The sequence below is a fragment of the Telmatherina bonti genome (assembly GCF_933228915.1).
Source record: "Telmatherina bonti genome assembly, chromosome: 3".
Lineage (NCBI taxonomy): Eukaryota > Metazoa > Chordata > Actinopteri > Atheriniformes > Telmatherinidae > Telmatherina > Telmatherina bonti.
This window is the reverse complement of record NC_136621.1, coordinates 15,564,989-15,589,026: the sequence shown is the minus strand read 5'-3', so window position 1 is coordinate 15,589,026 and position 24,038 is coordinate 15,564,989. Positions and strand designations below refer to the sequence as shown.

The following is a 24,038-nucleotide window of genomic DNA, read 5'->3' as shown; positions in this document are numbered from 1 at the left end:
AGAAAAAAACAAACTCATTCAGTATATCACATGGTTCATCCTGCAGCCATCCTCTAAATGTAAATCTTAAAAACTATTAGAAACTTAATAAATAAGGATTATGAAGTGATTTTTTTGTGGGATTTGGTTTATCATTGTGACAAAGCACTTTCATGCCCAAAATAAACTTCCATCACTGAGATGATAGAAAATTCGGAATTCTAATAGTAGATGAGCAAAGAAACATTGTCTGTTCCTAACTATATGAAAATTTTTATTTGCTGCTGCTTTTTTGTTCTTCAGACTACTTTCTTTGCACTATATGAAATGCTTTTAATGTTTATTTATATATATATATATATATATATATATATATATATATATATATATATATATATATATATATATATATATATATATATATGTGAAATAACTATGTCAGTCAATCATCTTCTGAACCGCTTGTTCCCATATAAGCGTTGCAGGAAGCTGGAGTCTCCTCCAGCAATCATTGGACGAGAGGCCTGGTACACGGTAGACAGGTCGCCAGTCCATCACAAGGTTAAAAGTTATGTTTGTTGCTAATTGTCTGAAAAGGCAAGTTTGTTTGGACACTTAGCAACAAATAATTATTTCAGCATGTTTTGTATTGTTTTCTTAAGGTACAGGTCTCATCAAAACAGGAGATTATCATCCTGCTATTCATCCGAGTACCTGCTTGAATGTTTGCAACATGCAACTTCTCAAATAACTCATTAATCCAAAACCTATTACAATTCAAAAGTTTGGACACACTTTCTTATTGGATTTAATGGAAAAGTGTGTCCAAACAGTTGACTGTTACTGTAAGCATGTTTATTATTTCGTTTTGTTTGTCTGTTTAACTAAAAAGCCTGAAGAGAAAAGGTGAATAACAAGTGAAGACAGTATTTTTAAAGTGTTTGTTTACAATCCATTTTTCCTCATGACTTCAGATGGAGAACATTCACCGGGATTAAACAAAAAATAGTAAAAGTTCAAAAGTTGAGAATATGTTTAAACCATTTAGTTGAAGTAGATGTTACTATTAACGGTAAATTAAAACGATATTTTGGAAGACAAATCTAAGAAATGGATTGATAAATAAGAAGTAAGTCTGTACACTCGGGAAGATTTAGACACATTCACATGTTTTTTTCCAATATTTCCTTCAAGCAAATTAAAGAGCTTTCAACCAGCTGCTTATGGAGAAGTTGTGCTTGTGATTTAAGCAGAGTAGACTTGCCAAAAGTATATAAAGTATTTTTCTAAGGTCTGTTTTTTCATCAACACCTCAAGGCTTAAAGTCTAACATGCAGATATATTAAATGTACCGTTATATGACTTCACTGAGCTCATAGAGGATCGGCTGTTGCTTCATGTCTCACATCATGCTACCACATTACCCTCGTAATGGAGCTTCTCCTGTCTGCACTTCACTGACAGCATTATAAATCCAATGCCTTAAGAAAGCAGGTAACTTTTTTAATGGAAGGATGATTAAAGCTGCGAGTGGAGAAGCCTGACACAAAGACATAAGTGAACAAATTATTCATATTTAAGTGAGTCAAATGAGAGCGCAGGACATTAGTGGATGCCAGGGACGATGGACAGAAGAGGAGCAGACAACTGCGTTTTTGTTCAATTCTGCAAGAAGAATTTAAAAAAAAAGAAAAAAAAAAAGAAGAGTTTTAATCCTAAACTTGGTACTCGGTGGTCCTCAATAACAGCATGAGGCAACAACGGGAAACTTGTTACTCTCATTAAATGATGTGAGGAACACATCGTCACACACATTTGTCAGCCTGTCCTCAGTTTACAACAAACATTTTACAATATTTTGTTTGTTTTTTGTAAGCACAAGAGCCTTTAGTTTTGGCTTACTGAGTCTTCAGTCTCCTTTCCAGGGGTGTCAAACTCCAGTCCTTGAGGGTGGGCATCAGGTAGGTTTTTTCTTGTTTCCCTGCACCAACAACCTTGATTCAAATCATATGGATCCAACAGCTTTTTGTAAACCTACTCACTAATTTCGGTCAAGTGTGTTGGAGCATGTAGAAAACAAAAACCTGCAGAATACTGGCCGTCGAGGAGTGGAGTTTGACGCCTGTGCTTTATTCACAGGGTTACAGCGATCATGAACGTAACAAAACAGGAGGACAAACTACAACACTGGACACATTTTAACCTTTTATGTCCGGGTTTACATGAACAAGCAGGTTGGGAGGAAAAACAACCTGGTAAAGGACTAAAAACCTTAGAGTTTGTGTCAGGATGGTCATGTAACTGAGATCAGGTTCAAAAACAAGAAAAGGATCTGAACAAAGGAAAAATCCAAGCCAAAGGGAGGCCAGATGGTTTCCAGGCTGAATGAAAATGGGTTGATGGGCAATTGGGGGCAGCCGTTAACACTCCCCCCCTGAAGTTACAAAACATTGTTTTGTAAACATACAAACACAACACAACAAACAAAAAGAAAAACATACTCACGACCTGGGCAGGGCATCGGCAGACATTTTCTCTGGTGTCACATTTTTAGACTGAAATCTGGGACTAACAAAGCTCTCCGTAGGAGACATTTGTCAGTCACACAAAACCAGCAGTTTGTTAAAGACTACAACAGGAAGCAGGTTAAACGATACAGAAATTCATTGATTAGAGGCACAACATTTTCTTGTTGCTCAGGAGTCATATGGTCTAGAATACTGTGCAGTGATTTTAACATTTCAGAATTGGATAGACGAACGGTCAAGTTACCAACTCTAAATGAACGCAGATTGTCTTCTTCTGGACTAGTCACTTCTTCGGGTTCTGTTCTACGGTCAGCAGTGACACACACACAGATTCAGTAACTGGCTGCAAATGGTACAGCTTAAGCATGTTCACATGACAGACTTGCGATTTTTGCTTTTGATTAGGGGTTTTGATCATGTAGATGTAATCTCCCACACGTTTATGGACTTCAAATGGACCATCGTATTTTCCTGACAAAGTGGAACCGAGAACAGGCAAGAAAACAAGAACTTTGTCACGAATTTGGAATTCTTTTTTAGCAGAGGAGCCATTATTAATCCGCTTTGTCTTTTTCTGTGAGGCTACAATGCCTTCTTTAGCAAGACAGTTTGCATGGCATGATCTTCCATGACAATTATTCACATTTTTGGGAGTGTCACCAGGAAGCAAGAATTTGTCCTTCTGAGCTTTAATCTCTGACTTTCTGTCAGCTTTCATCTGTCCATGTGTGACTGCACAAACTGGATACAACTTGGGGGTTTTAGAACGAGAATCTGGTGTCTTACTGGCCACTGGGTCATCCAAAACTTCTGAACCCGGAACCACTAAACCACCAGCAACATCATTCCCAATTACCATGCTGATGCCTTTTATGGGCAGGTCTCGACAAACGGCAACCGGAAAGAAGCCAGTGACAAGTTTGGATTTTACGTAAACATGATGTACAGGTCTAGAAACATCCCGCATTTCAACGCCACGCAAAACTAAGTTGAAGCCACAAGACGAGCGCTTTGAAAAGGGCAAAGCATTCACAAGAATAAGAGACTGGGAGCCTCCTGTGTCTCTTAAGATGCGAATTGGCTCCAAATCAGCTGGTTTACTTGTGAGGGAAACAAAGCCATCAAAAACGAACGGTTCGAAGCATGAACCAGAAACTTTATCCTCAACAGAACCAAGGACTTTAGAGCGGGGCTTTGTATGAATCAAACCAACACCCTTAGGAAGTTGGGTACTTAACTTGTTTTTGTGTTTTACAGCCAAACAGTCTGCAATGACATGCCCAGGTCTGTGACAGTAAAAACATTCTTGTGTCTCCTTGACAGTGGAGATTTTGACGGGTTGCGAAGGTGGTTCTGGATTAGGGCAGGGCTTTTCAGTACCAACAGGAAAGTACATTTTGTGTGTGAGCACATATTCATCAGCAAGTACAGCTGCTGACGTAAGAGACGTCACCTTCTGTTCATTCAAGTACTGCACAAGACGATCAGGTAAACACGTTTTAAATTCTTCCAATAATACTAATTCCCGAAGGGAATCATAGTCATTAGCTTTTGAAGCTACACACCATTTATCAAAGAGAACACTTTTCTCTCTGGCAAATTCAACATTAGTTTGTCCAGTAGATTTCCTCTGTTGGTGAAACTTCTGTCTGTAGGCTTCAGGAACCAACTCATAAGCCTGAAGCACAGCGGTTTTTACCTTTCCGTAGTTTAGGCTGTCCTTTAAAGGAAGCGCTGCTACTACCTCTTGTGCCTTTCCAGACAGCTTGCACTGTAACAACAGAGGCCAAACATCCGGTGGCCAAGTCAGAGCATTAGTGATACGCTCAAATGCTGAAAAATATTAATCAACTTCAGATTCTCTGAATGCAGGTACCAAAGTGATGCACTTACTTACATCAAAGGCAGTGGATACAGAAGGCCCAACGGTGGAGCTTCCACTAGGAACAGATGGTGCCTTAGCTTGAGCTTCCAGCTCCAGCTGATGCAGTTTTACCTGTGTTTCTGCCTCGATTTGAAGTTTCCGGAGGTCAAACTCGAGTTGGGCTTGCCGAGCCTGCTGTCTTTTTCGTGCCTCCATCTCAAGTCGTGCCAGGCGCACTTTTAGTTGGGCCCCACCTCGGGCGTCCAAACTGCCTGGAGAAAGTGGATCGAACCGAGGGAGTGTCACCGGTGTTCTACCCAGGCGCTCTCCACTATGCACATAATCCTCCACAGCATCGGCAGTCAGAGGCATTACTTCCTCCTTAGGGTCACCCTCCACAGAAGTGCCCTCACGAGGTTCTGCAGTCACCACCACATGCGCAAACACTTCCATTGCAACCAGCTGCTCCACCAGACTAGCCTTGATGTCGCTCTTAGTAGCCTGCTTTGGGATATAAAGCTGATAATGGTCTGCAATCTGCAGTAAATCAGATTTACGGCATCTGTCCAGGGCCGCACAAGAGGGAGAAGCTAAAAAGCTCCCCAGATCAAAGGATGTTGCCACGGAGAGTGGTAACACACCAGAGAAATAGTCAGATTTTCACACACAGGAAGTCTGGCATCACAGGAAGGAAAAAAAAAAACAAGACTGGAAAGATCCCGGACGAGCCCCCACTTATGTTACGACCCAGCGGTCTAGGGGTAAGAGCCGCAACACAAAACAAATGTGCCAGACCAAAAAGTGTATTGGGCAACTTTATTGTCCCACCGAAAAATAAACAGAAATCAATACAGGCCCAATTGGAAGGGCAGGGCAACCAAAATATAGAACAGAGGTGGTTATAAACACAAACAATCAAAACTCAAGTCACTAAATAGTGAAAACAGCAAAGATCAAAAGCTTCACAAATACCAACAATATGGTAGACAAGGCCGTAAAACCAACAACCGAAAAACCCAGTCTCAAAGGGGGCAAGCTGCAACCACCACACAGCTGCCCCAGAATGAAGAACTCGGCGCTCTTTTATCCTGATTGGAGAGGTGTTGCATCGTCATTGGAGCAGAGGTCAGCCACTCAGAGATGCCGACGAGACCAGATGATGTGGAGGATCTAATCCAAGCCAAAGGCCAGATGGTTTCCAGGCTGAATGAAAATGGGTTGATGGGCAATTGGGGGCAGCCGTAACAAATATCAAGATAAGACAGGAAGTATACGTTCTATAGAACTCAATTGTTACTGTGCTCCTTTAATTTTCTGATTAGTTTTCACTTAAAGAAAGAAAAAAATCTTGTCAGGATTTTCTGCACAATTGTCATTTTAAAGAATCTGAGACACTGAGAAGAAACTTCAGTGACAAGCGAGAGTGAAAATTGAACCTGATCCAAAAATACACACAGCGCCTCAACATAGATGAAGCACAGTAAACCTGCATCAGCACCAGGCGGTTTCTTTACCGACACGCAGGCAGCCGCCGAAAAATGGTGGCAAGAGACAGAGCTTGCTGCTGGCACACGGACCTCCTGGGTAGATTCTCTACTCTTTTTTTTCTCTGTAGTTTTCTGAACAGTGAGCAGGAACTGATCAGACACTTCCTAATCATTATATTACATCATCACCGGCAGCTGGAGATGAGCTAGATATTTTCCATAAACTGTGGCGCCGTACTTTCTTTAATGAAAGTTGTCTACTTTTTGTGGAGCTTGGACATATAAACAAAATGGCTTAAAAATACCAAAGTAAGGCAAAACCTTTTTTTCTTTTTTTCAATATCACACATCTTTAGCATAAAGTAACCTAATTTACTGTACATGATCAAAGGAAACGGACAAAAACACATTCAGTGAGTTACATCATGGAAACAAACGTGAGCAGGAAATACATCACCATCATTATCGATGCAGAAAAGGAACGATTCCTTAGCCTAAATAAAAGCAGAACCAGAGAAGTTTTCAGAGGATCAGATGAAGAGTCATCTTTCCTGCAAGTGTGTCGCAGACATCAGGAGCATAAAAACTCAATGTTTACTTTAAACTCTCAGGATAGAGAGCAAATTTGACCCAGATAATCATACAGGTCCCGATGACTCATGTAAGGTCAGTTGATCAGATGGGTGTAACCAGTAAAAAGAAAATTGGACTTCAAAATGGATTTAATGGGAAGCGTGTCCAAATATTTACCTGGTAGTCTATGTTAAGGACCAAAACCATTCTGGGCCTCGTAAAACAGCCTCAATATACATTCATTCATTCGTTCGCTCACTCGCTAGCTCTGTATTGTTAAGTCCAGTTTAGGGTCACAGGGAAGCTGAAGCCGATCCCAGTAATCATCAGGTGGGAGGCAGGCTACACCCTGGACAGGGCACCAGTCCATCACAGGCAGTAGCAACATTATAAAATCAGTTCTTTGTCTCACTGGAAGCCAGTGTAAACTGGAGTAATGTTTCCTTTTTCTGTTTTTTGTGAGAACACAAACAGCATTCTGGATTTATTTCAGTTGTCATAGTGATTTTTCAGACCTGTAAAAATTCTATTACAGTAGTCAAGAAGTCTATCTTCCTCCGGAGAGACATTGATATAGAGCCGAGTGTCATCGGCATAATTATTATCAGATATATGGTGTGTTAACATGATCTGAGCTCGTGGGAGCAGATAAATGCTGAATAGTTGATCCATAATGAAGCCTTGGGGAGCTCTGCAAGTCATCTTTGTTTAAGTCGATCTGTCTTAAGCTAGTAAGACTTGATTTAATGGATGTGCAAATTACAATCAGCTGGAGTACTTTTGAGAATTATATTGATATAAGTCAGTGTCTCTCGGTTCCAGTCCTCAGGACCCCCTGCCCTGAATGTTTTAAACATATTCCTTCTCCAAAGCATCTGAGTCAGATTATATAAAGTCCTCATCAAGTTCTTTGCAGCCTGTTGACAAGCCCTTCATTTCACTCTGGTGTGTTAAGGTCAGGTTACCTTGAAAACATGAAGGGAGGGGGCTCCTGAGAACTGAAATTGAGAAACACTAGCAAAGATGAGATGCTGAAGATTTTATTCTTTACATTTATATTTGAAGCAGATGTACTTCCTTAGTGATCTGTGTATTTTGAGGCAGTTTTTGATTTTATTTTAAATTAAAAATGGAGGGGGGGACTCTTGTTTTAATTTTAGTTTATTAAAACAAAGAGGAAAATCTGTTTTCTGATATTGCGAATTCAGAATAAACAAGTGCAAAAAGTATGATGGTAACTACCCAAATATGCATGTTTATGAGATTGCTTGTTAGATATGATGAAACTGAAGGAAGTAATACACTCAGCTTGTGTTGAAGAGCATTAAAAATACTTTAATGCTGGTCAACAGTAAACTATCAGTCCAGTTGGTCTTATTTTTAATTTTCTTAATGAAGATGTAAACAAAATGAGGAAATATTCCAATCTCAGTATTTATCATGAGGACTGAGCAAAGCTCGGGCTGCATGGTCAACACAGCGTCGGTGGAGCAGCGGTAAAATCCAGGTCTTGGCTTGTTACCTGCTTTTCCCATCTTTGTTCTCAACACAAAATCTGAAAAGGTTCATTATCCAGAAAGACAAGTGTTTTTCTTTGTTTTCATTTCAGAGGAAAAAAAAAAACAAAAAAAACGAACTGGCTGAAAGTACACGGACCCTCAGTGTCTCAATAGTGAGATGAGATATTCACACATGCTTTCACTGAGGAGTGTGTATATCAGCGTTACACACCCTGTCTACATCAGTAGAGCCGAGGTGGAGCAGATACACAGTTCTTGGAAACAAACATCACAGGATCTGTCATGGCCATCAAACATCTCCACCCTGGTTAAGAGAGCTCAGTAATGGCTGTACTTTCAAAGCAGGGAAACTTCAAGCAGAGAAGCAGAAGAAGTATCAGGAAGCGGTGAGACTAGGGGGTGAGACCAGAGACTACAAAACCTTCTACAATCACTTATAGTTCGCTCCTGACAAATAATTTATTTTCATAGCTGCTGGTTGTTAAAAAAACATTTCAGGTTTCAGACGGTTGTTTTTTTTCCCAGGACATCAAACATTGCTTTCGTATTCACACCCCGACATCTCAGGTCGAGGTTGTCTGAAAAGATGGGACCTACCCTTGAAGCGAAACTACTAATGTGTAAAAAAAAAAAACTTCATCGTTTAAACAACAACTGACTTTTATTCTGTTTTACTCCGTCTTTTGTTGCTGCAGTAGCACCGCGTGCTGATGTCTGGTCGAGAGGATTTCTTTAAATATTAGACGCTAGCATGAACTAAGTTCTCATGACACCACAGCTTGTTATTGAACGACTGATTCTTCAGCAGCTGTTAACAGCATGTTAATCTCTTCCTCACAGACCCCCTGTACAGGCCACCGCATGAGATCTGTGCAGTGCGGATGTTCGCAGCCATCCGAACATGTAGCATCGCAAAATGATGGGAGAAACTCAGCTAAAAGACTCCACCAATCTACCAAGCACTGGTGCAAATATACCACAAGCAAATATATGGGAATGTAAAAGAAGCATGAGAACAGCACTGTTCACTTTAGAGCTTCTGCTAATTTCTCCACTTGAAACAAACCTCACTAACAAGGTGTCACATGGGAGCAGAGACTCAAAGATGTCCGTCTTTTGACTGTAGAACTGTAGCCAGCAAATAGAAAATACAAAGTGAAAGCTCTATAAAACCTCCGCTAGTGTGTTCTTCTGTAACTCTGCCTTTGAAATCAACTTTCCATGGAGATGAAGAAGGTTTCTTCATGAAGTACTCGGTCATAGTGCTGTCTTCCTGGATCTTAACGGTGTTCCTCATGTGAATTTGGGGGCTATTCTGGGATTCTCTTGACTCCGACCATTGATAGAGGTGTACATTATGAACATCTGCTTCCCGAGATATTTACCTGTGTAACATCATATTACAACACCTGGAAAATTGTTCATATTTGCTGATCTATCTTCTTCTGATCAGATAAAGTAGGCTGCTTTCCTCTGGTCTTCTCTGAAATGAATGTGGTTTTCTTTCCGAATGACAAAACCATTTACATTTTCCACTGGGTTCCAGGTGAAATTACTCTGACCCAGTAACACTTATCTATGTCCTGACATCTCATGTCTCAGCTTTCTTTATAAAGCAAGATTATACTTACAGCCCTTGAAGTTGTCAAGATATATTTAATTCATTTTGGGCATGTCATTTCTGCAAGCAAAAGAAAAAAATAGTATCAGGTTGAAGTTGCAATGAAACCATCAGTAAACTCTGTGCTATATACATATATATATATATATATATATATATATATATATATATATATATATATATATATATATATATATATAATATATATATAATTTGTATTCACACAAATTATAAATTAATTTATACAGTTGTTTGTGCACTCATAAATGTCATAATTTGAGGTTTACATCAGTAGGGCTTCGGTTATTTAGAGCTTGAAGGCAACAATATTTAGTCAAGTCTTTTTTTAATTTAATTATGTGCAGAAGGAAGGTGTAAGTAATATTGATAATAATAATGATATTTTTTCTTTATATCTTCCTCTTTAATTATTTCTTTTTTCATTGGCAACACAACAAAATGACATCTCATAACAACTATCAACTCATTGTTTTTACAGAGGGAGAAAACTTAATCACTCTAACATGAGTGCTAATAAAAAGGAAGTAGGGAGGTCAGATAGTGTTGCTTTGTTAGGAGAGGGACCAGATGCAGCTTTGCAGTCACAAATGTAAAAGTACCAATGTTTCTGAATCTTCTTGGAGGTTCAACATAATGAGTTGACTTAACTTTTTATATTTTGTCAGAGTTGGTATTTGTCTGCTAAAAACAATGCAATGTGTAAAGAAAAAAGAAAAGTAATGCTGCTGGATAAAAACTTGTGATGCAGTCAGTCACATCACCGTTTATTTATTTTTATTTTAATGAAAATTCTGGAAAGAAAAAAAAAAGGAAAAAAATTGTGCTCTCTTTTTAGAAGGAAAAATAGTATAATAACTGGTAAGAATCCACTCTAGTTACATCACCCAACCACCACCTGATTTGTTTTTTTTTATTTTTTTTTTATTTTTCAATCTTGTTTACTTTACATGAGTTTCATTTCTAATTCAGAGGCACTTTGATCAGACAGTAGCTTGTGAATGACACTGTGTGTATGCTGTAGTAAACACTCAGTTAACACACGTCATCTGCTTTCCTCTTCAAAGATCTGGCTCCGTTAGAAGATGCCAGCTCCTCCTGCTCCCAAAAGATTCTTTGTTTACCATCACGGAGCTTCTATTTTTCCCTACTTTAGCCACGATTAATGATTTATGTGTTGAAAAGAAACAAAATAAAAATCATTCAAAGTTTTATAAAAACAGTATTTTTTTTTATGCTTGTTTTTATTTTGCTACAAAAAGGGAATTACTTTTCTTTTATATTTGAATAAACACTAAAATAAAAAACTGAGCAAGGAACTACACCGACGAAATCCAATGAAGGCCAACATCTGGACATCACTGCAACTTTACTGCGGTGGCAAATATTTTCATTTTTATAAATTCTGTTTTCAGCTTTGTAGTCGCCAGTTAAAGGGTGCAGTACGTGACAATATAAAAGATCAGTCACAGACAAAAATATCATCTAAAAATCTCTGCTTCTATTTGTATCTGATTACTTCACCAAAATAACAGTTTAAGTTTCATTGTCCTATAATGACATGTTTGTATCTGCTTGCTGTGGTTCCACAAACATCATATTTGCCATATTTGTGACAATTTTGTGTTAAAGGTAAAAAAAAAAAAGTTTAAAACCACAGTAGTTGCTTCGTTTAAGACATTTTACATATAAAGGACAACACATGAAGAGAGTACCCAAGTATGCAATGTTGAAGTAGCTACCAGTAGTTTAGCCATCACTGCACCCGAGACCACTGGATCCATGATGAAAACATTTTTATATCTGGAAGAATTTTGGCCACTGACAGCCACCATCCATTCAGAACTTTGCTTATTGGAAATAGTTTCCATATCCACCTTTAAAAGTTGGAAATGCTTATTTTGACTATTTCATTTTTTTCTGCATTTAAATATTCGTACTTTGTGGTGTTACATGCCAGCAAGACTTTGTCACTGGAGTTTCTGCTACTTTCCTTCTTTTAGGGTTATAATGGTATGATTCAAGCCTTCCTTGCATGTCATTGTTCATGTGTGTGTGTCCATCAAAAGTCCCGCCAAAGCCTACAGAGCAGCTGCGGCTGAATACTCTGTATGAATTCAAACATTCAAAGCAAACTCATCTCAAAAGATGCATCGTTAATTTAACAAGTACTTTGTAAATGTCTATTTTTACCTTTCAAATTGAATTTTGAAATTTATCATGCTCAAAGCCTTGGATTTAGATCCCTGGACGTAAACAATATGTTTAGTAAACTACAGAGCGACTGTTGCACTCATTAAAGACAACAAATCTGAAGCAACGTTGGCAGAAAACCAGGAAAATAATAGGTGCTAAAGTTAACGTGCTCTCATGAGCTTCAGATGCTTCAGAACTTACAGATCCAAGGCTGTCATATCAACATTTCTGATTAAAGAATTTAATCAGCCATTAAAATGGACATCAGCCGCTCACTGACACAAATTTAAGAAAAATGATATTTTTTTTATTGCTCTTATTTAGTTAAAATCTAGTTTGAATCACTCTCAAATATTAATATAACCTTAATCGACTGAATTTTAAATGTAGAATTGAATCATAGAGCGAATGATAATATTTACTCATGCCTCAGGTCCACATGGCCGTGTTTTCACATTTTTTTATGTCATAATTTGTATCCAGTTTGTATTCGTTCATATTTCCACCAATGCTTGTTGTCAATAAATACTTAAATTTCTCTGTCTAAAGAGCAATAGTTATGTCTGTTTTGGGGTGTTTAAACGCTATTTTCTTATATTCTTCATCTAAACTTTGAGCTTTGTCGTTTTTAAAACGTTCACAACCCCGCAGCTTTAAGTGCAGAGGTGCGCCATCAAATGTGACAGGCAGGCTTATGATGGAAAGGCTTTGCGGATGTGGAGGGAAGGAAGGGTATGATTTAGCCCGCTACTCAAATGATATACTGTGTGAGCGTGCCGAGTTTCATAAATTTCATCGTGGAACAGTCATCGCAGCTGCTGCTTGTCCGGTGTCTGAAGCAGAGCTGCTGCTGCTGCTGTTTTCTGCACACTGATGCAGTTAACTATTCTGACATACAAGCAGCTCTCACCCCCCCAAACCGTGATTAATCAAATTCCCCATGGAGGATGTAAACGCTGTCCAGTAGCTGCCTATCAATGTATAGTAGACTCTGGAAGATATGAATGCAACTATCTAATAAGCCTTTTAATATGCAGCTGTGGACAGAATTCTAATCTGTTCTAGAGCGTAAAAAGAGGTTTTGAATCAGGCTTTTGGCTGAGTTGGAGTCTGCGTGAACATTTTCAAAGCTTAGATTTCCTTTTAATATATCCAGAATCAATTTTCCTCACTGAGCCACGTCGGTATGAGAGAACTTATACAATGCTTGGATCCTCAGATCGTCTCATTCTCTCTGGTTTAAGCCAACAGGCTGCTGTGGGTTTAACATCCTGATGATGTGCGCTGTATGAGCAGAGCTGCATCTGAACCAAGATGGAGCAACAAGGCTGGCGAGTTTCAGTTAGAATTATCGTCCTTGAGAAACTGTAATTTTTCACTTAATTCAGCTTTCATCTTCCTGGGATCTGCAGGGCCGGCCCCATTTACTGCTCCGTGGTTGAAGTTGCTGCCACACTAACAATACGTCACTGGGCCTTAAATCAAGTTATTCTGTGACAAGAGCTGATCAATAGTCTGATGATGTCATTGTCCAATGAAGTTAGACTGTGATGGTCTCTGATAAATGATACTAGATTCTTCCATCAGATGGTGATGCATTTGCTCACCATGGAAACCAGCCCAAAGTAAGTCTCAGAGGGAAGTGAAGAAAATTGACAATATGCCATGAATATCTCCGTATTATGGCTGGTTGTAAACGCAAAGCGTGAAGCTTTCTGAAAACGTTGAACCATCAAACAAGGACAGCCGCTTGGAAAAAAAAAAAAATAAATAAATAAATAATGGGTCGATGTGAGTGATTGCTTTATTTGAAGTACAACGGAGCTTTAAGCGGTGCCTTCGCTGCATTTTTACAATTTGCATGCTTTGGGCTTTTTCTCCATCTTCATGTGAAATGAGAAGCGCTCCTTGATTGAGCTTCAGACCTCTCCAAACAAATTAGACCTGACAGCTCAGATAAGTCGCTCAAACTTTCAGAGAGTCTCACATGCTAAAATCTGAAACCAGCACAAATTTCACATTACCGCCGACCAACTTTTGAATATTTCAGGACTCCTTTGAGGACTGGCTGGATTTCCTGGGCTGTAAGTGGTTCATAACCATGTAATTTATGAAGATAATGAAGAAGTGTCAGAAAAATCCACTTCCTGGGCTCCTCCATAAAGATACGCTGCCAAATGAAAAAAAGGGTACGTAACGTGTTTTTTTTTTTAAATCTTTCTTAAAGATGATCACATCAATCCTACCAATGTTCTCTAATGTTTGTATGGATAGAGGAGGAGCTTTAAACAGGAAGGGGGTGCTGAGTTATCACAGCCGTGTGCACATGCTCCCCCATGAGGATTTTTTTTTCCTCTTTGCAGCACTTGTGGAGCATAAATGCTTTAGAGACTAATTAAACACCTGATTTATTCCTTCTTGAATGTGCCGGGATAGTGGAGACATCTGGTAAATATGATGCACTTCCATTTATTTTATGATAATCTCTGAACTAGCTTTCCTGTGTTTGTGTGTTTATGGGTTAATTAAATGCTCGACTCGAGGCGTCTGACAACATATAAACTACCATCCCAATTCCAATGAAGACGGGATGTTGTGTAAAACATGAATAAAAGCAAAATACAATGATTTGCAAATGCTTTTGAACCTATATTCAGTTTAATGCACTACAAAGACGAGATATTTAATGTTAAAACTGAAAAAACGTTATAGTTTTTTGCAATTTTAAATTAATTTTGGATTTGGTGACTGCAATACATTTGAAAAAAGCTGGGATGGGGGCATGTTTATCACAAGTTGCTTCACCTTTCCTTTCAATAACACTCCTTTGTGAACTGATGACACAAAGTAGTGGAGCTGTGTTGGTGGAATTTTTTCCTCTTCCTGCTTGATGCACAACTTTAGTTGCTCAACAGTCAAATACAGCAGCTCTGTTGCTGTATTTTTGTGCTTCATAATGTGCCACGTATTTTCATTGGGAGACAGGTCTGGACTGCAGGCAGGCTGGTCCAGTACCTGCAGTCATTAACTATTAACATGTGCAGAATGTGGCTGAGCATTGTATTGCTGAAATAAGCAGGGATGTGTCTGCAAAAGACACTGCTTGGGAACACAGTATGTCACTCCAAAACCTGTATGAACCATTAGCATTAATGGTGCCTTCATGCCATTGGCACCAACACGACCCAATACCATCACAGATGCCGGCTTTTAAACTTTGCACTGAAAATAGTCCAGATATTCCTTTTCCTATCTGGCCCGGAGGACATGACATCCATGTTATCTAAAAGCAGTTTGAAATGTGGACGGTCTCTGCATGCGATATCGGTTTTCAGCTTTGCTGCTTGCATACAGAGATTCCTCCACATTCTCTGAATCCTTTGATGATATTATGGACCGTAGATGATGAAATATCTAAACTCCTTGCAACTTGAAAAACGTTGTTCCTTAAACTTTTAAGCTATTTGCTCACACAGTTGTTCACAAAGTGGGGACCCCTGCCCCGCATTTTGAGGATGCTGCTTTTATACCCAATCATGGCACTCACCTGTTTTCAGTTTACCTGGTCACCTGTGGAATATTCTGAATATGTCTCTTTTAAGCATTCCTCAACTTTATCAGTCTTTCATTGCCCCTCCTTCTTTTTTTTCCAGGCATGAAATCCAAAATAAGGGGGAATTTGCACAGAAAAAATTATTATCAGTCTGAGCCTTGATAAACCTTTCTGTGTGTTGTATTAAGGTGAATATATATATATATACAGAATATGTAATATAAGGTTACAAATCACCATATTCTGTTTTTCTTTGATTGTTTTTTTTTTTTTTTTTAATTTGTTTTATTTATGCTTTCCACAAAATTCATTCATTGTAAACAGAATAATAAGAAAATGGTTACAAAATGTTTCATCCTTAACATTCTTAATTACTTCCACTCTGGGAATAAGGTTACCACTCCAATGCATCAAGAATACACTTCTCTTACACCCCAGCACCACCTGATCCCTTCCAGCTCAACACACCAGACCCAGTTCCCCCCAGACAGCCACATTCGGCAAACACACACAGACATACACACGTCTACAATGAGATGGGTTATACATGAAATAATAAACGCTTAAGTGACATAAAATGGACAAATGGTACATGGTCCACAAGAACTTTACATCCAGCTTGACAACTTTTATCTGTGGAAATACCACACTCATAAAAATGAAACAGATCCGGGAACAAAATGAGTTGTTTTTCCTGTAATCAGCTTACATCAGGCAAAGCCTCATTGTTGGATCCTGAACAGAGTTTACACAGAGATATTTTCAGATAATAGTTTCACTCATCATTGTTAGCTTTACAAATATCAAAACACTCGGATTTTATATAATCACACGCATGAATAGTTCATCAATGTGACATCTGTCTTTTAATTGCAATGCAGTGCAGCAGATGACTAAAATACATCAATTATCCAAAAGAAAGCAAGAACAACAGATCTACTTTTGTTCATTTACCCTCATTCAAATCGAGAAGAGAAGCTCACTCTGTTCCGCTATACTTTGTACAATTACAAAAATAATTAGTAAGACAGCAAATTGCAATGAAGAATAAAATGTTCAAAAAGTTTTAAAAATAACATGTCACATAAACAGACATCCTTTACAGCACTGTTTCTGCAAGACTTTCAGGTATGCAGGATGCTCCTGTATGAATCTGACACAAAACATCTTAAAGGTAGCATCTTCTCGCTGGTTGCTCCTCTGGATATAAATATGAGCCGGAGACTTTTACAGTGTGGCGGAATCCTTGCCAGGCAACATGTGAGAGAAATAACAGCTACATAGCGATGGTGAAAAAAGTGTAATATCAGCATGTGTTGAAAGGCTGTGCTTAAATTAGCAAAACGTTCTCAGCATTTCATGATATGCTCAGACAAAGTCTTTTTCCACTTGCAGAACTTGAAAACAAGCTTTAATTATAAACCTCAGAACAGAAGTAAACCGCCTAAGATGGGTGTAATCTTTTCTGAAGAATAATTGGGAATTGAAATATTTTATTCACAGTTAAAGCCTCTTGACTGTCTTTAGAGAATGAAGCTGACAACATGACAGCTTATTCTCTACAGTTTCACACTGTACAGACGGAGCTCATTCTCTACAGACTGTAGTGACTAATTCACATAGACAACAGGCTGTTTTACAGCACAACCTGTTAACCATGTGCACAAGCAGACACCTCTGAGGGTCAGAGCTAAACTAAATAAAATAAACTATATATACACTTTTATTTGATGTCTAACTGCTGGTGCAACATGGCTGTGAGGAAGAAGTCTGTCTTTCACAGAAGCCGAAATTATTGTTTTTAAATCGTTTCAGCGACAAATTCCACATTTTCTGTGACGGACAAGTTGAAACTTTCTGGATTATTTTTATTTTATTTTTCTGACCGGCCAATAACTCCATGGGCACAACTTTAGTGACCCATCTGTCTAACTGTTTGTTGGCTCACATATCTAATCAGCCAATCACAGTTCGCCAAGCCAATACATGTAGTCATTTAGACATGGTCAAGAGAACTCACTAAAGTTAATGGTGAGGATGAAAATAAGGTAGAAAGGGGATTTAAGAGACTTGGAACACAATATGGAGGTTGATCTGAGTATTTCAGAAAGTGCTGATCTTTCCACACAACCATCTCTAGGCTTTACAGAGGTGGGTCTGAAAAAGAGAAAATATCCAGTCAGCAGCAGTTGCCTGAACCATTATGTCTTGTTGATGTCAGAGGTCTGAGGAAAATGGTCAGGCTGGTTTGAGATGATAGAAAGACAACTAGAAGTCAAATAATTGCTGGTTCCAACCATGATATGAACAGTACCATCTCTAACCACACAACACCTCCAGCCTTAAAGCAGAACGGCTGCAGCAGCAGGAGACCACCCTGGCACTGCTGTCAGCCAATCACAGGAAACTGAATCTACAATTCACACAGACTCACCAAAACTAAATAAAGATGGATAAAAGTTGCCTCACTTTGAGCATCTCACTGCCAACGTGGCATGATTTAACCACTGCAGCGCTCCTGACTATTGATCCTGACCAAATTCATCCTGTTATGACCACAGTGGTCTTCTGATGGCTACTTCACACCATGTCACAAAGCTCAAACCATCTCCAGCGGCTTTCTTCAAACATGACAATAACTTCACTGTACTTCAATGATCTCCACAGTCACCAGATCTCAATCTGCTGAATGCAGTGGAACACAAGATTCCCATCATCGATGTGCAGCTGATATTTCTCCTACCGAGCTATACAAACATACATGAAAGGAGAAGAACAAAAAACATGATGATGTGTAATTGTGGATTGTGCAAACATTTTGTGATTTCATTGTTCCATAAACTGACGGTTGTCTTTGACGCTACAAAGAAAGAAAGTAAGAGGTGTCCAATAAAGTGGCCATGAGTGTATATTGCAACAGTGGCATTTAAGTCTTGGTCATATTCAACTTGACTTTAACCTGCTTCCAGCTGTTATGGGTGATGAGCATCATCATCATCATCATCATCATGCTGCTGTGATGTGATTTTAGGATTTATTCTCCTCACTCTGAAGCAAAGACAAACATTTCTCATGCCTCCTAAGCAGAAAACAGTGTTTGATTAAATTAGGAAAAATAACTTGTTTCACTTCCATAAAGATTTTATTTAGTGATGTTTTTCTCTCTAAGTTTTAAAATCTGAAACAAAACACACCAGCAGGCCTTTGTAGGTGCTAAACCAGTCTCTTACAAAGGATTAAATGGAACCAAGCCACATCTTCATCTTAAACCAGTTCTTCTTTCGTTTCCTTTGTCTCGACAAACACTTTTAATAACACCTCACACGTTTAACCGTGTTTCTGGATGCTCAGAATTAGCAGTGAAGCCCGGTGCAATGAGCCATAACTGCTGCCAGCAGACGGACGTGCTTCATGTTTCCAGCATCGCAGAGAACAAATGCAGAGCTGCTGTTTCTTTAGGAACAATAACACCAGGCATGAAAAAAACCCCAAAAACTTTCTATTCTTTTTGCTGGGGTCCCACTGGGTGAAGCAAAGCTGAGTCTGATGGGGAAGGAAAAAACAAACAAAAAAAAACCTCCACTATGACACGCTCCCACTATGTTGCTGCTTCTGATGAACTTCGTTAAGTTAGTTGTCGTAGAAAATAGCACACTTTCAGAGCTGCGCATGTCTTTTCAACTTGTTGGTCCTTCTAGATAAAGACAATATCAATAAGAATTGAAAATCCTCTGTCAGATTTCAGTCTAGTGAAGACAAAGGCTTGTGCTAATGATCATGTATAAATAGATTGGATTTCACTGATGCAAAGACAACAGAAACAATGCATCCTGCGTGTACAACAAATCATAAGCCGCTCACTTGCATGTTAAATTTGCTTCCAGTGTAGCAGTAATTCCACATATGTGCGTCTGGATGTCTGCACAGAGGTGTAGTGATGAGGCCCCTGTTCTCCCACTGGGTTTCACGTCGACTCCAAAAAAATCTCCTCTGCGCTCTTTCCCCGTCACACTGAATTCTCAAGGGGGAAGCTTTTAATTGCAGCAATTAATTTACCAAATGTTCATCAGACCTCTCTGATTAAATTTCAGGTCAACTGACTATGGAGCAACGTACCAGAAACTGAACGACAAAGTCGGAGCGAAAACCATCCTCAGTTATTTATATGTGAGCCCCAACAACAAGAGAAAGGTAATGGTCTTCTTTTTTTCTTCAGGATTTCACTGGGTTTTGATTAAAAATGGTTTCTATAATGCCTGATTTATCATTAGAAATTGCATGATGAACAACCATTGCTGTATTAATATGCAGAATCCATACTGACGCTTAGTTGGCAGCTAAGAAAATACCCTGACATGTCCGTACAGCAGACCTGCAGACACCACCTCTGCCTTTTCCTGGGTTTCGGTCAATGAATAGTTAGAAGCATCTGCTCTGTTGGACTCCCCTCACCCGATTCCCTTTACATGTCTCTGTCAGGAAAGGTAATTTTCTCTTGGTTAATTATTCAAAATGAAATGCAGCAACACCTCAGCTACCTTCCTGTGTGTGATCCGTCCCCGGTGGGAAGCTTAAGGTACGGAAACAGCCAATGAGACGAACGCGTGCGAAGGCTAAGCACAGCGAGAGCCAGCTGATGTTTATCGTTCAGTTATCAGTTCAGCAGAGACAGAGATGGACTTCAGGCGGTTTTTCTTCAAATATTAAAATGAGGAATTTACTGATAAGCTTGCATCTTGTATGCAAAGTAAAGACAAATATCAGCGCTAAAAGTCTCCAGAAGGAGGATAACAAAGGGACATTTTACGTCTGAAATGTGCCCCGCTCAGCTTAAAAACTTATTGATTGTAACTTTAACATGATCCAAAGCAGATGTGATCAAGCTTTAGTGAAGCAAGAAATCCTGTTTAATGTATTAAACATATATGTTTTTAGAAAACAGGAGGAAAAGATGCTCTGGAAAAGGTTAGTAAAGAAGAGATTACTGTACAAGGAGAGGGAGGAACTGGACTGCAAATAAGAACAATCTGGACCTGAATGTTTTCCTGTGTATTGATTAAAAGTTGTGTAGAAGTCATTCAGTGGTTGTTCAGGTTGGTTCAGAGTCGAATGAAGTTGCTGATTTAAGCTCTTCAGGTGTGAAGGAAATTAGAGGCAGCAGTTCAGTGCTGATAAGAGTTAGCACCTTATTCCGTGCTCTGGCCAATTTGGGAAATTGTTTTCTGGTTCCGTTATCGCCCACGACCATTAGGATTCTGAGAATTAGATTTTTATTTATTTATTTTGTCATCCCATGTAGAGTTTTTGGATTGTGTGATACTTTAATGAGCGCCATATTCGTTCGCACAACAAAAAGTACCAGTTTTACCGTGTCTGCGTCCGAGCATTGGTGCTGCTGGAGAGAAAGTAAAAACAGCTGCGACGGTGATTCATTTCCAGTTGCTGTCATGGCTGCAGTGTGTTGGTGCACAGCAGGAAACAGAAATATTTACTCCCATTTGATAACAGATGAATCCATGATCCTGCTAAATGCAAAATCCGATTTAAATAAGAGGAGGAATGGGGTTAAAAATTTCCACTTGTTAACTTTCGCTGAGTAGCTGGACCTCAGGAAAGCCTATTATAAAGACTCAGAAGTGTTTCTAATTAGGCGCTGCAGTGAGAACAACAGGAGATCCCAACAGCCTGTACATCCATAAAAACCAACAACACAAGAAGTCAGTTTAAACACTCAGAGCAGCCGGTAGATGAAGACCTGTAAACAGCTTGATAGGCTGTTAATATCTTCTCCCACACATGGACATGCAAGCTACACAGCCTGTGCAACAATGCGGCGGGAGAGACAGTCGAGATCACACAGCATCGTGCCGTCTAATACAGGCACACATGAAATGTCTGCGTTTGTCTGTCAGCCATCGCCCTCACTCACATTCACACACAGGTGCAAGTTAATGATCTCCGTCTCACACATCTTCACGCAACTCTCTCTCCCCAACTCGTAGTGCCACCATGTTGTGAAAGCATGGCTTCTGCTGCAAACAAAAACAAACAAAAAGTCGCCAGGATTCTCATGAGGCTTTAAGCTCATTTTTAATTTCATTTCATTTCATTTCATTTCATTTGAATGGGAACAGGCATTTTAATGAACAGCCAAAAATTGCTGTACATATACCAGCCTTAGCATAATGCTAATTTTTATCTGTAGTCCGATGACAGAAAACACATAACACTCCCTATAATACAAAAAATAATAAAATATAACAGCAATAAATAGTAGTAAAATCAACATGGGTTGCAGAAATAATCTTTCATGTAAACTCAAATTTTAAAATGAAATGCAATGAAAAATACTTCATTAATCCCCAAAAGGAAATTCAATATTGTAGTATATAATAATAATTAATTTGAGGAGGTCTTGTTCCGGAGGCTGATGGCTGCTGGCAGGATTGATCTTCTGTATCTTTCAGTCTTGCATCGGACCTGAAGAAGCCTCTCACTGAACACACTTTGCTGTTTCTTCACTGTGTTGTGGAGAGGGTGTGAAGAATCCTCCATCATCTTCATCAGCTTGTGCAGCATTCTTCTTTGGACAATCAGCTCCAGCGGCTCCAGAGTTACTCCAAGCACAGAACCAGCTTTCTTGATCAGTTTGTTGATTCTTTTCAAGTCTCTGGTTCTGATGCTACTACCCCAGCAGATGCTGCAAAGCTGACTGCACTCTACACAACAGACTTATAGAAGATATGCAACATCTTGGTGCAGATGTTAAACCATCTCAGCTTCCTTAAGAACTAGTCTGCTCTGACCTTTCTTGTAGATGTAGTCAGTGTTGCATTTCCAGTCCAGTTTGTTGTCCAGCTGAACTCCAAGATACTTGTATGGGTCATTCTGTGTAAATTTGGATTTGCATACACACACATATACACATGAACAAACAAACACACACAAACATGCACATACTGATACTGAGGTATATATACATATACATACACACTGATTATATATATATATATATATATATATATATATATATATATATATATATATATATATATATATATATATATATGTATATATATATATATATATATGCATATATAGAGAGATATATACATACACATGTGTACTGAAAGGTAAATTGCTTAATATTTTGGGAAAAAAAAAAAGTCAGTGTTTCACAATAGTTGCTGCAATTAACTTTGTTGTCAATACTGGTGAATTTGGTGAAAGTGACAGATAATTAAAAAAGGGAATTGATATAAGCTGTGCATTCACATCATTCCAGGCAAATGGTACAGTCCATCTGACCTTTATGGGTGTATATTGGATCTGCAAAATATATACAGTGTTTCAACAGCTTCAACTCTTTGTCGATTCAGGTGTGATGGAGAAGGGGTGTTGTCAGATAATAAGCTCTCCAGGACTGGATTTGGGTACTCCTGCCATAGTTCACACTGGAGTATAATGGCAGTCACATCAAATTAAAATGTGAACAACCTGCAGTGTGAATATAACCGAACACAGTTTGACAGTCTGTTTGCATTTTTACACTAATCTCAGGTTGAGTCCTAACTTAAATTTAGGCTAAATACAATCAAGAGACACGAGTTGCTTCAGTAAAATAATGAGTCAGAAAAATGGAAAAGTGCCAGAAAAACTGGGAAGCCGGCCTTGTTCAGGAGGAAGGGAGCTCATAAATGTTTTGCATGGTGGGAGAGGCTCAATGAGCAGCATTCAGGAAAACAGCTGTTAACATGTGTGACAGACTAAGGAGGAAGCGAAAGTAAAGGAATTGAAACTCTACAAATACTTTGTTTTATTAAGGACTTGTGTGTATTTATTTACGATTAATCATAGACACACCTAAAAACACAGATGTAGCCCTTGTATTTGCAAGTCTACGGTGTTACCAGCAATAAGATAAACACGACAAGCAACTTATGATCCGTCAATGAGGCAGATTTCAGCAGCTGTATACATCTGTAACAGTGGTCTGTCAGCAGGTTTACATGCATTAGTGGCATCCTTGTCTTTTTCAACAATGTGCTTCTTAACATTTGTTTTAGGCAGCATCACCTATGACTTTATATTACCGGCTGTGTTTTTTGATAATGAATAAACAAATAAAATGAATAAACAAATGAAAAAAAAAAAAAGAAAAAAGAAAAAAACTACTTTCAATCCTTTGGACTGTTGCGTTTCCTCTGAGAGCAAAGGTTTAAGAGTAGATAAAGTGAGTGAAATCTGTTGTAGCGTGCGGCACCTAACACTCTTTCTGTTGCAGTGCTGCTCACACAGCGTTCAACGCAGTCAGAAACAGGCAGTCAGCTTCACCTCTGATAGATCAATATCTTTAAATCATTCTTATCTATGGGTTGAGAGTGGATTTATTTAAGCCGCAGAACGTTAAACAATCAGAGATTAACATTTTCTTCCATAAATTCACAAACTAAAACTGGCTCCTTTGATTTCTTGACATTTTTTCATAAAGTTGTTCTTTTCTTATCTTCACTGTATCAGGTATGGGCATTTTTATTTCATGATATTCAACCTTTATTTTACCTGGTGAAATCAATTGAAAACAACTTTATAACTTTACAATGAGGCTGCAGGAACCAAAGGCAAAAATGAGAAAACAAAACAAAACTGAAACAAGGAGAAGAAGCTTTTCTGTAGATTTTGGATTCATAAAAACATAT

At 38.7% G+C, this 24,038-nt stretch overlaps 1 protein-coding gene across 1 annotated transcript in view; it reads left to right on the top strand.

The window, feature by feature from the left end:
• The window catches only part of sorcs1 (sortilin-related VPS10 domain containing receptor 1), a 201,203-nt gene that overhangs the window by 94,439 nt on the left and 82,726 nt on the right, over positions 1-24,038 (top strand). Inside the window, exon 3 of the mRNA XM_079264964.1 lies at positions 19,431-19,530. Within this exon, the coding sequence (XP_079121090.1) occupies positions 19,431-19,530 (100 nt within the window). The remainder of the gene's footprint in view (positions 1-19,430; positions 19,531-24,038) is intronic.